At 37.2% G+C, this 15,217-nt stretch overlaps 1 protein-coding gene across 8 annotated transcripts; it reads left to right on the forward strand.

Annotated features, from left to right (window-relative positions):
* Nucleotides 1-9,219: 9,219 nt before the first annotated feature.
* LOC126660704 (uncharacterized) lies at nucleotides 9,220-13,734 on the forward strand. Of its 8 annotated transcripts, none has more exons than XM_050354341.2 (3): nucleotides 9,220-12,030; nucleotides 12,137-12,614; nucleotides 13,080-13,734. In XM_050354341.2, the coding sequence occupies exon 1, from the start codon at nucleotides 9,700-9,702 to the stop codon at nucleotides 10,972-10,974; it is 1,275 nt and encodes a 424-aa protein (XP_050210298.1). In that variant the 5' UTR covers nucleotides 9,220-9,699; the 3' UTR covers nucleotides 10,975-12,030; nucleotides 12,137-12,614; nucleotides 13,080-13,734. The 8 variants fall into 8 exon arrangements, with proteins under 8 accessions (XP_050210298.1, XP_050210299.1, XP_050210295.1 ...); XM_050354342.2 differs by having other exon boundaries at nucleotides 12,443-12,614; XM_050354338.2 differs by having other exon boundaries at nucleotides 9,220-11,022; nucleotides 11,934-12,614.
* Nucleotides 13,735-15,217: the final 1,483 nt, after the last annotated feature.

Raw genomic sequence — 15,217 nt, forward strand, 5'->3', positions numbered from 1 at the left:
CTCTATTTCGATCTACAAGTCATAAGCGGCCTCTAGCAAGACATTATAACTATCCAAGCCATATGAAAATGATTATCCTAACCTTTATATAATATTTTAATACCTTTATTTCGCGATATCCAGATTGAATATAAGGGATAATATTGTCATCCTTATAATAATCAACCATCAGTTTCCCGATCTCAAGTAGACTAAAAATGATACTCCTTACATTCCTAAATGTATGACGTTTTAGGATTGAGCACACCTATTAAGAATGGAATTAATATATATAAAAACCCCACAGTGCCCTTAATAAATATGAGTACTATTACTCACGCAAGTGTGCCCTTTGTCTAATTATAGTTTCTCAAACGATACTTATCACTGTTGATTTGTAATCCTACGGTGTAAAACAAAAAGCCTTTTCATCTTTATCTTAGATAAGATTTGGTTTTTTTACTTATTTTGTTTTTCTTCTTTACTTCTCATGGCTTCTTCTTTGTTTTGCTGCTACTAGTTTACTTCTACTGCTACATGGAAAGGTCACTGCACATGTGCTAAAAATTGGCAACAGAAAAGTTTTGCATCTGTTAATAAGAGATACATGAGAAAAATTAGAGCTTTTAAAACTAATTATCATTTTTCATCTACTCCTATTTTTATCGACCTTAATATTTTTTGTGATGATTCATACCACCACTACCATCATCTTTTGGGATCGGCTTATGCTGTTGTCATACACCGTTTTGCAAAATGATTTCTTGCAAACTAGTACTATCATCGGCTTAATACATAAGCTTGTATGGTCTTTGCGTTGGTCTGTGATATGACGGCTATTTCAGGGAAAAAAAGCCTCGTGAAACTGAAAACGTCATATAAATTAGAATTTTTTTGGAAAGTCTAGAACGACTTACTTTTAGGAATGGAAGGAGTGAATTTTTATCAATTCATTTAGCATGGCCATATATTTTTTTTAATCTATCTTTTTAAAGGGCCCATAGATATCTTATTCAAATAATTGAGGGGAAAATTCTTTCTCAGTCACTCACATTTCTCACATAGTTACTTTTATATCTAACAACAATCTATTCCATTATCCTATTAAAGATAATATAAGACTGTATCAAAATATGAAATAGCTATGTAGAAATCCATGGTGATTTCAAGGTCAAAGGATTAGTTTAATATTACTATAATGAGAGATACTTATGGCCATGATCTATATAGTATTCTCATAATGGGTCATCCAATATTTCATTTCTTAAATGGCACCTATGATTTGACTTAGTACTCATATACATGATTAGTAAAACATAATCATCAGTTAACATCATACTAGTCTTAATGTACTATTAAGAATAGGGATAGTTTGAATATAATTCTTTATTAATCCTAAGGGTTTTATAATAGCAATAATCTTGCATAATACCACTGATATAGACATAGATCAAGGGATATGATTAGTCAATGAATCACAAATATATTGCTGTAATTATGTAGAGATTAGTTGCCATATTTATCACACAAACACTTGTGTAAATACCTGTACATGAATAATGCAAATCATTCAATTCACAATAAACATTATTTCATGGTATCAGAGCTCAAGCTATACTAAAGGCTTGTGATCCTGCTTCAAAGTCAAAATCAAAACCATTCTCTTCTTTTCTTTTCTTTTTCTAACCCTAACAGCCGACAATGGCCACTCCTAGTGCATCAGACACCAATTCCTTCTCCTCTACACCTATTTCACCTCAAGATACCCTTTCTGAAACACATAACCCCAATCAAATCACATCTGTAGTTGCAATCAACGCAACACAGGTTCCAATCAAACTCACCAAAGGTGGTATCTACACTGCCTGGAAATCACAATTTGAAAATATGCTATTTGGCTACGGACTCATGGGATTCTTAGATGGCACACACCCATGTCCACCAGAAAATACTAAAGATGGAACAACAGATATGCTTGTCCCGAATCCAGCTCATCTAATGTGGCTTCGTCAGGACAGGTTACTATTACATGCTATTCATGTCTCATGTACAGGAGCTGCACAATCTATTGTCTGTAATTCCACAACCTCTGCTGCAGCATGGGAAAATCTAAAGGCCACCTATGCAAACCGATCCAATACTCGTAAGCTTGGACTCCTAGAATCTCTCACTAATGTCAGTTTAGATGGAAAAACTCTCTCTGATTACATGCAGGAAATTAAAACTATAATTGACGATCTTGAGCTGATTGGTCAACCTGTAGACAACGGGGCTCTTGTCATTTACGTCCTAAATGGTCTAAGTACGTCTTCCGCCTCTATCGCTGCTGCTATCCGTGCTCGAGATGCACCAATCTCTTATGAAGAATTGTATGATAAGCTTCTTGATTATGAATCCTTCCTACGCAGTCAGGAAGTGAAAAAGGGAGGTACCCAAATTACTGCTCAATTCAATCAGAAAAATTCAAATTACAGAGGACGTGGACAGCAAAACTACTCCTCTCGCAGTGGATCCTCTCAACAACACAAATCTTATACCAGGTATAATTCACAACCCAATCATGGTGGAAATCGCGGTGCATATTCAAATCAATATCGACCTGCTCCATACTCTCCCAATCAACATCAGTGGCGTCCTCCTTCTACTAGTGGATCTCAACAGCTTGTATGCCAGCTGTGCGACAGTTTCGGCCATAGTGCCAAAACATGTCGTTCTCGCCAATCTCCAGGATTTCAGAATTATCCTCAAGCAAATCACATGAGAACTGAACAATCTACACCCCGCAACTGGATACTTGACACAGGGGCATCCCACCACATGACATCTGACCTCCAAAATCTCTCACTTCACTCAGAATACGGTGGTACCGAAGATATTATTGTTGGAGACGGTAAAACAATACCTATATCTCATGTTGGATCCACGACACTCTCAACTTTCTCTAATAATTTTCATCTTAAAGATATTTTATGTGCACCTCAACTTTCACAAAATTTAATTTCTGTCTCGCAATTTTGTTCTCATAATAATACCTCAATTGAATTTTTTCCTGATTGTTTTCATGTGAAGGATCTCAACACGGGGGCATCCTTGGTCCGCGGCCGAAATGAAGGGAATCTCTATGTTTGGCCGTCCTCAACGCCAAACAGCAATTTCATCCCAAAGAACTACATGGCCACCATCTCACCACTATCAACAGTATCTTCACTAGCCTAGCACCGCCATCTCGGACATCCCTCTATCCAAATTCTCAACAAAATTTTATCCTCTCCAGATCTAGATTTTACTAGTACTCAACCTAAATTTACTCACTGTGATGCATGTTTATGTAATAAGAGCCACAAATTACCATTTGGTGTCTCAACGCTTACTTGCAATAAACCATTGGAAATCTTGTTTACAGATGTTTGGGGTCCTGCGCACATATCATCATTCAATCACTATCGTTACTACGTCATTTTTGTGGACTACTATACAAAGTACACCTGATTATACTTGCTCAAACATAAATCAGAAGTTCCTCAAATCTTCACCCGCTTCAAAACACTTGTTGAGAATTTCTTTAATACCAAAATAAAAACAATTTACTCTGATTGTAGTGGAGAAGCCCAATCTCTTGGTACTGTTTTAAACACACATGGATTTCAACACCTAAAGTCACCTCCTCACACTCCTGAGCTTGTTGGTACAGCGGAACGTAAACATCGCCACATTGTTGAAACAGCCCTTACTCTTCTCCATCATGCCTCCATGCCTTTAAAGTTTTGATCTCTTGCCTTCCAAACAGCAGTATATCTCATAAATCGCATGCCCACACTAACACTCAAAAATCAAAGTCCATATTTCTCTCTTTTCCACAAAGAACCCAATTACAAAACGTTACGGGTCTTTGGGTGTCTATGCTATCCATGGTTACGCCCTTACAACACCCATAAATTACAGCCACGTTCTAAACCATGTATTTTTGTCGGGTACTCCACAGAACATAACTCATATATCTGTTTTGATTCCCAAACTCATCGCACCTACATCTCGCGTCACGTTGTGTTTGTTGAGAATATATTCCCATTCTCTCAGAATAATTCCACCGCTGTAAGTAATCTTTCTCCAACTATAGATCATTGGCTGCAGACACACCATACACCTCCATCACTACCTTCTAATCCGCCTTCTCAACAAACAGATACATCTATTTCCCCTCTTACCATTCTAGAAACAAGAACACCTTCCATACCAACCAGCTCTACTGATCAACAACCTGTTGCAACCCACACTCTACAAGCAGACATACACAATGCCCATTCGCCATCCGCCTCACATAGTGATTCCTCGAATTCCACTGCTGGAACCAGGACAGATCCCGTGCACTCATCCTTGCAGGTAAGTAATCTTGAACCAATCTCCTCTCCCCCAAGAATCATTGAAACCCGTTCCAAAAATAACATTTTTAGACCCAAACCCATCTTTAATTTAAACAACACCACCAATTCACCTCCATAAACTGAACCAACCACCATCACCCAAGCTTGTAAACACCCAGAATGGCGCAATGCCATGAGTTCAGAATATGATGCCCTTGTTCACAACTCTACATGGACCTTAGTACCACCACAACCCTCTCATAACATTGTGGGATGCAAGTGGATTTTCCGCATCAAACGTAACCCCGATGGCTCTATAGCTCGTTACAAAGCAAGGCTTGTAGCCAAAGGGTTCCATCAGAGACCCGGAATTGATTTTGTTGAGACATTTAGTCCTGTTATAAAACCTGTTACAGTTCGCCTAATCTTAACTATAGCTGTCTCTAACCGTTGGTTACTGCGCCAACTAGATGTTAATAATGCTTTCTTACAGGGAACTCTCACAGATAATGTTTATATGCAACAACCTCCAGGATTCATAAATAATCAATTTCCAAGCCATGTGTAAACTCAAAAAGGCAATCTACGGACTTCGTCAAGCACCACGTGCGTGGTACCATGAACTTCGCACTTTCCTACTTCACAAAGGCTTCACTAACTCTACATGTGATGCTTCTCTGTTTATTCGACATCAGCATCAACACACCATATTTTTACTTGTTTATGTCGACGACATCATCATTACAGGTTCTTCAGCCTCAGAAGTTCAACAATTCATTAATACACTTGCTCGCCGCTTTTCAATTAAAGATCTTGGAAGTTTGTCATATTTCCTTGGAGTAGAGGCGACCATCACAAACAACGGCCTCTTCCTTTGTCAACAAAAGTACATCAATGACGTTCTTCTTAAAGCCAATATGCAAGATGCCAACCCTGTGTCCACTCCACTTTCAACCTCTGAAACCTTGAAACTAAATGATGGAAGCGCACCAACACATGCCACTCAATACCGGCAAATACTTGGTTCTCTTCAATATTTATCATTAACTCGTCCTGATGTTTCCTTCGCAGTTAATAAATTGTCCCAGATCATGCATCGACCTACCACAGTTCACTGGAATGCTGTGAAGCGCCTTCTTCGTTATCTTAAAGGAACTCTTACTCATGGCCTCCTAATCCGACACCAGCCCACATTAAGCCTTCATGCCTATGCAGATGCAGATTGGGCCGGTGATCCCGACGATCGACGATCTACTACTTCCTATATTGTCTTCCTTGGCACTACCCCCATCAGTTGGAGCTCTAAAAAGCAAAACACTATTGCTCGCTCATCTACAGAAGTTGAGTTTCGATCAATTGCAACTTCCGCTGCTGAACTTAATTGGCTCGGTCATCTCCTATCTGAACTTCAGATTCAACTCCCTAGTCCTCCTGTCATCTACTGTGCCAATGTTGGAGCCACATATGTCAGTGCAAATCCCATTTTTCATAGCCGCATGAAGCATGTCGCCATAGATTTCTTCTTTGTTCGTGACCAAGTTGCCAAACAACAGTTGTGAGTCTCTCATGTTCACACTAATGATCAACTGGCAGATTCCTTGACAAAGGCTCTTCCACGCAAACAATTTCATCTTCATCGTTTCAAGATAGGCATCCTTGATGGACGCTCTATCTTGCGGGGGCATAATAGCAATAATCTTGCATAATACCACTGATATAGACATAGATCAAGGGATATGATCAGTCAATGAATCATAAATATATTGTTGTAATTATGTAGAGATTAGTTGCCATATTTATCACACAAACACTTGTATAAATACCTGTACATGAATAATGCAAATCATTCAATTCACAATAAACATTATTTCATTTTACTATCAAATCACATACTTGATGACCTTAAAAAGAATTAATCATTCAAGCATTTAATTATAATATATAATGATGATAAAAGTGCCAACTAATAAATAACAAAAGATAAAGTCATTACATGGTCAAACATGATTGATCTAGTACAAATCACTATCAACCCTGAGACGTTAGTAACATGGTTCACGACCTAGATACCCAATACAAAAATAAGATGTTAGTAACATTGTTACGGCCTACATTCTGTATCAAACTATGGTGTGTGTATTGGGGATCATACTATAGATTGTCTATTAGGGTATTAAGGTCCAGGGTTTCATCTGAATCGACAAATTGATAATATGTTTATATACAAGTATTTTATGTATATGCAATTTTAATATTTTACAGTAAACATGTATACTCACTCAAAAATATTTATATTTTTGATCTCGTTGTTGTATACAATTTTTCAGGTGTTTAGCTTTGAGGTGGTCGAGCTTCATTATTTCTACTTCAGGGAGGCTCTCTCTTTTTGATATGTATATACTTTTGAACTCTTAGATGATGTCATAGTATATGTTAGTTTGTCAGCAGCCTTATCAGTGTTTCTTTATTTATACTCTGATATGAAACTGTTGTTTTATATATATATCAATTTTGTTGGCTGTATAGATGGTATATTTAGTTACTGGTTATGTATATATGGTCTGGTCGTATATTTTGGTTACATAAGTAGTAGGTATATTACATGCCAGTTAGATGTTACCGGTCCACTATGTATATGTTAATATATTTAATATAATGCTTCTAAAGTATATGCATGTTGCATTATTTTCAGTAAACATATTATTATAGTAAAGGTTTTGGTTTAATTTGAAACATGGCTGCCTATCTTATAAGGCAAGCGAGTTATGCTCTTGTTTCTAGTGTTACTACACCAATTTTCAGAAAGAGTTGTATGTTAAATAAAAGTAATGATTTAACAAGTTTTTCTGGAAACATATTTTGCATTATTATGCAAAAAAATAATAGAGGATTTTAGGCTTGATATGGGTTTCGGAGCTACCACTCTCATGCCCTAGTGCCGGTCTCGAATCGAGATATCGGGCCGTGACCACTTGGTTTATAAATTTTATCGATTTAGAAGGCATATCTTAAGTAGAATAAATCACGTTATATAGAAAATAACAATCTCATCAAATAGAACGTCTAGAAATAAATACTGGAAATAAGTGCGGAAATAAATGTAAACATACATTACATTCATGAATGGCACATGAATCGATCTGGACTGACATAGTGAGCAAGAAACAAATACTTTCTATCTAATTAACCCTGTCAACATTGGATCTGGACATACATTCAAAGTAATAAATATTTTCAACATGCTCAATACAACAATACACATATAAGGTTAGAAACACTTTAAACCTCATTCTAGAGTATTTGACAATTATCTCTAATTTTTCTTTAAATACAATTAGATTCAAGATCAGGTCCAAACTAAAATGTTATTCCTCTGGTCGACACGAGTCCACTAGTTCAAATCAGGATCGATTCAGAGTCCAAATAAAGCGGGAAACTCCAAAAGACGTTGATGAGCCGAAGATCTGGCATCATGGCCCATTATGGTATTGATGACATGGCATCATGCTACATTGCTAATGTGCCAGCAACGTGATGACTAGGATGGGTTCGGGAAATTATATAAAATTAAACTATAACAATTATATAGCCGTTGGTTCAAATGGGAAGCGATTATGAATCCAGATGTTTGGAAATAGAAGGCGGTGGATGAGGATTAAAGACCCGGGAGTGCTGAAGGAATGAAGATCACGGTGCCAATTGAACTGGTGGTACCGCCAATTCAAAGTGGCAGCGACGCAACAATGTTGTGGCGGTGGCGCCACAACTCCTAGGTTTGCCCGGGTTTGATTTTTGACCAAAATACGTGCACAAACGATAAAAGAAATGCATAATGAAACCTCTTGAATCAATAATTAATCAAAATAATACATAAACACAATCAAAAACACCCTACACATGGATATATGAGTGAAATTAATCGCAATCATGGAAAATTACTCGAGAATACAAAAAAAATCCTAGTCATGCGTGCTAATCAATTGAAATTGAATACGAATCCATGAATAAGAATACTTATGTATGAAGTGACTGATTATGGTCTTCAGAAATAAAGTTCTGAGTCTTGGGGTTGTTTTCTGATGATTCGGATGCGAAATCCAGTATAGAACGTTGTGCAACACTAGATCTTTGAAGATCTGAAGCACAAAAGCTTGGTTTGATCGATTAAAAGTGGTGTTTGGTGGCTGGAAATTGGTGTTTGGTAGATGAGATTTGGGGTTGGTGTGTATGAGATCTATGGTTTTGTTATTTGTCTGCGTCGCCCCTAATTAGAGAGTTAAGTGTAGGGTTAGTTAGGGTTAGAATTAGATATAGTTAGAGACTAAGTTAGATTAAAACTCTTATTTTAGATTAATTAGAAGGTAATTTCGGAATTATCGTATGAAACATGTGGCAAAAGGGCTATTTTGGTCCCTGAAAGTTTTTAAAAGGCCTTCACGGCTACTAAAGTTAAGTTTTAGACAATTTGATCTGTCAAACCTACAAATTGGCACATAAAACTTTTAAGAAATTGTAATTAGTCTAATTTCTCAAACTTTTATCACAATCCCTTTGAATTTTTTTGATTATTTGCGACAAGTACGTTTTAATTCTTCAAATTGCCGATGTACATCAATCTAGTCCATTTGAATTGTAACAAGTGGATTGCTAACTCGTCACACAGACGAGTGTTTCTGAAAATCATCATTGAACGCTTCAGTCTATCACTTTTCTACCTATCCGACAAAAGGTGTCTTAATAATTTTTTTACCACTTTTTATAGCTTTAATATAATTTTTCATTCATAAAAAAAATAAATTATGGTAAGATAATTTAGAGAAAATTAGCAAAAGTTGGATTCGGGATAGCCACTTAAGCCCAAATGCTGGAAAAACTCGTATATACACACATAATACCTACATCTTACAGTACCTAACATAGAAAATTTAAGAAAAACAAAGGCAAAATCCAACTCAGGCAAACCCATGATTATCAGTGGAGTTGGGATTATTTTAATGTCTGAGCTTCCAAGCTTACGGCTTTACTTGTGAGCACGTGTCTTCCGATTACCAGGTATTCACCTGCAATAACAACATAAATGTCTCAACTCGGACCCAACTCAGTAGTCTCCCTCCACTCGTTGGGTCTCTCAAAGCTCATCATCTAGGTTTTCCTCTTAAGTTATCATTACTTTTATAGTCCTTTAATAACTCATTATTGGGGGATTCAATTGGTTTTCTTGATTTGGGTATTTGTTATTTGTGATAAAGATTGTTTCTTTTGATTAACTTGTGAATTTGCTAATTGGGGTTTGGTCTGCCTTATTAATTTCAACTTCTGAAATCTAGGGGCGGTTTCTATTTTATTATTCAGTTTTGTGATGGGAGAGGAGACTTCTAATGTTGTTAATCTTGATTTAAATCTGGGTCCTGCTCCTGAGGTTGGATCATTATCACTGCAAAGTGAACCACTAAATTTGGAAAATTTCATTCATGAGCCTATTCAGGGATTTAATGAAGCTTTTAGAATTCGGGCTTTACAGCATTGGCGGTTACAACGATTGCATATGCCACAGGAAACGCATACTCTTTCGGTAGAGTTAGATCAACTAATAGGGAGCTCTGGCGATGTGGGTACTTTACTGCCTGGTGAGGGTAGTACTGCTGCTGATGAGAGAACTAGAGAGCTGTCAAAGACGTGTGAGGATAACGGTGGATTTTTGGAGAATAACGTGTCTATGAGAAAAGGCGACGTTGAGGAAGGAAATGGTAATTGTGGGAGTTTCTTTGATTGTAATATTTGTTTGGAATTGGCTACGGATCCTGTTGTTAGTAGCTGTGGCCATTTGTTTTGTTGGTCGTGCCTTTATCGACTATTACATGTGCATTCGGATTTGAAAGAGTGCCCTGTTTGTAAGGAAGAAATAACCGTTAAGAATGTGACACCAATTTATGGCCGTGGGAGTAACTCCCGTAAGGCACCTATAGATTTGAGTTTTCAGATCCCCATTAGACCCCGCGCTAGGCGGGTTGAGAGTTTCAGGCAAGCCATTTACCGGAATCCTTTTAGTTTCCCCTTGGAGGAGATTATTCGGCGAATTGGAAGTAGATTTAATTTAACACGGGATTTCAATCTGTTTCAAAACTCAAATGGTGCTCCTGAAATGGTAGAGAGGACTAGTTCCTTTCCAAATACAATTATGACACTTGGGGGAGTTCAATCCGACCAGAACCCGAATGTGCCTCTTGATGACATAGTAGACCTGACACATAGTGGAACAACTAGTCCTGAAGTAACACCAGCACGTCGGCTTCGTTCACTGCTACTTCGAAGATCACATTCACTTTCTCAAAGACCTTCAGCTCAAACTTCAATTCCATCCTCTTCAAATCCTTCTGAGAGGTTGTTGGAGGCATTTTTAAGAAGCCATCCAATAGGAATGAATCAAGAGCAGCCCCAGCCACTGGATGACAGAGATTCTTTCTCGAGCATCGCAGCAGTTATAAACTCGGAGTCTCAAGTTGACACTGCTGTGGAAATTGATTCTATGGGAACTTTTTCAAATTCATCATCTAGAAGAAGAAGTGACTCCTCGAGAGTGTATGATGTCGACAGCGGGGATTCTCGTGCTCCTAGGAGGAGACGGTTAAACTAAGAAGAGTTCATCTGGAAATTCCCCAGGGTGCCAATATGTATGTAAGTGGTAATACCATCTCTATAGTGTTGTTTTGCTTCTGGAGAAAATTCTCTTCAGATTTTTTTTTTTCAACTGTCAGATTTTTCTTGAGATCATTGCTTTTATTTTCTAAAGGATTTTCTTATAGCGAAAAGTTGTCCTTAAGCTTCAAATTTTCTCTGAAAATAAACTCTGTGCCAACTGCTTATAACATAATAATAGACTGTTCCATCACCTTTCTGGCTCTATCACTAATACTAGCATAGGTATAGGGTTGATTTAAAAAGTTCATTAACTGGTAATTACCTTATAGGAAAATAGTTGGTTTAATTGTGATTTTAGCAACTATTTGAATAGTATTATTTAGATTATCTGGGAGCAAATCAGAAATATGGAAGTTGCCTAGAAAATAATCCGTAGCTTCTTCTTCTTCTTGGAGCTTTTGCTAATTTTTTACTATGATTTCTAAGTTCAAAGCTTTCTTCTCTCCGTATTAGCATCATAATTTTCACTTCCTCACTGATCTTTACACAATTTCACATCCTTTTTAAACATATCATGTTTGAGCCGCTTATTGCTCGTGTTGATGGTTAAAGTACTCAGCCGGAAAATAATTTGCATCAGTTTCTCTTGGAAGTCATTGAGAATTATATTAAATCTTTAAATTATGGATGGTAACATTGTTTTAAAAACCGAACAGGTGGACAAACCGGTGGGCCACCGTTTTCCGGTTTAACTGGTTCAACCGCCAGTTCAACTAGTTGAGTGAAAAAAAAAAATTAAAATAAAAAATATAGAATTAGCGAAGGATTTTAGATATTTAGCGATGAATTTTTATGTTTAACAATCTGTATGAAATTGTAACTTGAACTTGTAGCTGTTATTTTTAAATGGAACTTGAACTCTTTTGGTTGTCATTTTCTATAATTTCTGCACAGCTGACGGGACAAAAAAAGCCTGCAGATATACCCGTCCTGCCATTTAGCGGGGCATATAGTGGGGCGAGGGCATGTTTTGCCAAATAGGGAGGGACAGGTAATGTAAAACCCGCCCCATACCTGCCTCTTGCCCATCCCTACTTAAAAGATGATAGATGGGATTGGGATAATAAGTGTGATTTCTGAATATGGCTATCTTGCAGATATGGCAGTTATAGTATGTGAAAGTTCCAAGCTGTTCTATTATTGTTAGCGCAAAGTCAATGCGGTTCACTTCTTTCTTACATTGTGCTGTCTTCCTCAATTATTCTCTATTGTTTTCTTCTTCATTATTACCATCATCTTGTTTGCTACTATTCATTATTATCATCCTCGCTTTCTTCTTGTTCGTGTAACTGACAAAAAGGACTGAAGCGCTGATATATGTTGACTATTAGAAATTATTTAAGTTTATTTTGTTGTCTAATTGTTCATTTGATTATTATAAACCAACACACTTGAAAAATCAGTTATGTGACTTCTTTCATGGGTTGAATGGCGTAAAAAAAATTCCGTGAATTCCACCTTCTTCCATCTCTGCTTTCCCATTCCACCTTCAAAGGGGTTCCTGCGGTGCTATCTGGGAAAATCATCTCATGTTGGCACAAGAATATATAGCGGTTGGAACTTGGAATGCATCAGGTCAGAAACTATTCTCAATTGAAATGCTTTGTGACTAGTTCAAACTTCAAAGATTTTGGGAACTTCAATTCTAACATATTTATATTCCTGATTTATGTTTCTTTTCGTCACCTGGTTGTGAGTTTTTGTAAGGAAGAAACCAGAATGTTGCATATTTTGTGTCTGTATAGGCGTGTGCAAAAACTTAACCAAACCGAGTAACCGATCGGTACGTTCGGTTTGACAATATAAGAATTTTAGTTTTCGGTGAAGTAAAAATAATTTAATTCAGTTTTAGTACAAACCACCCAAACTGGCTGGTTTGGTTCAGTTTGAAATATTTATATATTCTTATAAACTTGGTCCAGTTCAGTTTTGAGAAAAAAAAAATCAAAATTTCAGTTCAAACCAAATTTACACCCCTATGTGCTTGAGTTTTAGTTTTCTAAATCTTCTGTCAATCATTGTCTGAACTTGAACTTGCAGAAGGCAGAGCCAGCTTCTAGTAAGTAAACCTTGCCGAAGGTTCCGAAACAGAATAGCGAGGTATATCTTTGAGGAGTGATTCATTGTCTTCCTTTGCTTTCAAGTATCAGGCTACATTTGCTTTTCCGCAAATCAGAGTCGATGGAATGGATGCTTCATGCGAGAACGTATTTTGAGGCACGTTCAAGGAAGCTTCAATAATAAAAATTTAAATCATCTTCATATTACCGCCACAATGGATCTGAACCTTTTGCTGCCACCACCATCATTGATACTGGGTAATCCTTTACAAAAAGAAGTTCTCGTTCCGTATTCTGATAGCCAAAGCTAACAACAAGACTCAGTACGGGTGGAAATAATGAAGCGGAAAAAGTTAAGAGATGTACACAGAACTATATGCCCTGGTAGTAGAAATATTCTATTGGTCATATCTATTTATTTCTGAAACAGTTCTTAGGTATGCAGCTATATTGCTCCATGTTCAATGCCTAATCATTCCTGCATCATGCGTTTCTGAAATAACGACGGCCTCCGTGGCTAAAGGGATGAACTTGGCGATACAATTCTAACCAAGTTATTCGAAATTGACTTTAGAAATATTTAAAATCTTTCAGCTACTTATCAAGTTAAATACAAGTTTACGTTTGACAGTCTAGCAAGTTCAATCAAACTTTGATCCAGGTTTTTGTATTCTTTATATTAGAATTTAATTTTTACAAACACATTTATGCAAATAATCTAATCAAACTGAATCAAGTTTGATTATCATTTTTCTACTAAATTTAGCTTTGATTCTTACAATAAAAATTGAATTCAAGTTCAAGTGTTTTAACTTGACTAAATTGATTTTCACTACAAAATCTGCTACAAGGAATCCAGAAACAGATCCGCCCTGAGCAAACTAACCCAAATAGAAGTTGAATTGAAAGCAAACAGATGAGACTAGGATTTTAGGCAACATCAACCCGATTAGTCGGGAAGAAGTGATCAAAACATAAGGGTTTTACTATTCACCGCCCCTAATTACTTGATACCGTCCCTAAAAATACCTTTTTGCCCTTCTTTATATAAAAAAAACTCTTAATCAAATTCGAATACGTCGATTAAAATGACGGATAACGATTACAATTCGTCGGATAACGAGTATCGACATTTCGCAACATCTTTTTCCGGATTTCCAACGTAAAATCGGTTTTTTAATTTTCATTTTTTTTATTAACCAACATCTGGGCCGACGTCCCCAGTTGGCGTCGGCCCAGACGACTGACGCCTTGAGTTGGCATCTGGCGTCTGGCGTCGGCCCAGATGGAAGGACGTCCCCGGTTCGCTTCAGCCCGGAGGACGGACGCCGATTAGTGACGTCCGTCTTCCGGGATGACGCCAAACGGGGACGTCCCCCCAAAAAAAGTTTTTAAAAAAATTAAAAAACATTAATACGATAAAAAAATTAAAATCGAATGTTTACCGGCGATTTCCGACCTCTATTTTCCCCGAAATTCAACATTTACACCATAGAATATGGTTTTCGTTTGATAGGTTTGAATGAATTCAGAGGATTTGTTTTTTTTTAATAAAAAAAAGGGCAAAAAGGTAATGTGTAGGGACGGTGTTTAGTAATCCGGAAACATAAAGCTAGTCAAGCTATTATACATTTTTCCAGTATAACATAACCAGACCGGTGATCACGGCCATAGTCTCAAGGCATATATAAACAAGGGAGATTTACATATTTATCTAAAAAAAATGGCTAATAATCACCCATGGCACCTCAACTTTAGGGGTACGGGCGCTAAACCCCCTGATGTTTAAAAACGGGCGCTAAACCCCCTGAACTTTGAGGCGGCGCTCACTAAACCCCTTTTGGACGAAATATGACCAAAATATCCCTGGCGCCGTTTTTTTGGTCAACTGACTTTTTTTCAAAAAAAATCTGACACTGTCACATCAGCTGCCACGTCAGTAAAATACCTTAAAAATTTCAAACACCCAAAATACCCCTAATTTGATTTAGAAAAAGACAAAAAAATAAATCAACCCAATCTAAATCAAAAGATTAACTCAACACCCGACCGGACCACCTCCACCCGACCGGACCACACCGGAAATTTTTCCGGTCATCTTCTCTGTTGAAGATGACC

This window comes from Mercurialis annua, linkage group LG8 (assembly GCF_937616625.2).
Source record: "Mercurialis annua linkage group LG8, ddMerAnnu1.2, whole genome shotgun sequence".
NCBI lineage: Eukaryota > Viridiplantae > Streptophyta > Magnoliopsida > Malpighiales > Euphorbiaceae > Mercurialis > Mercurialis annua.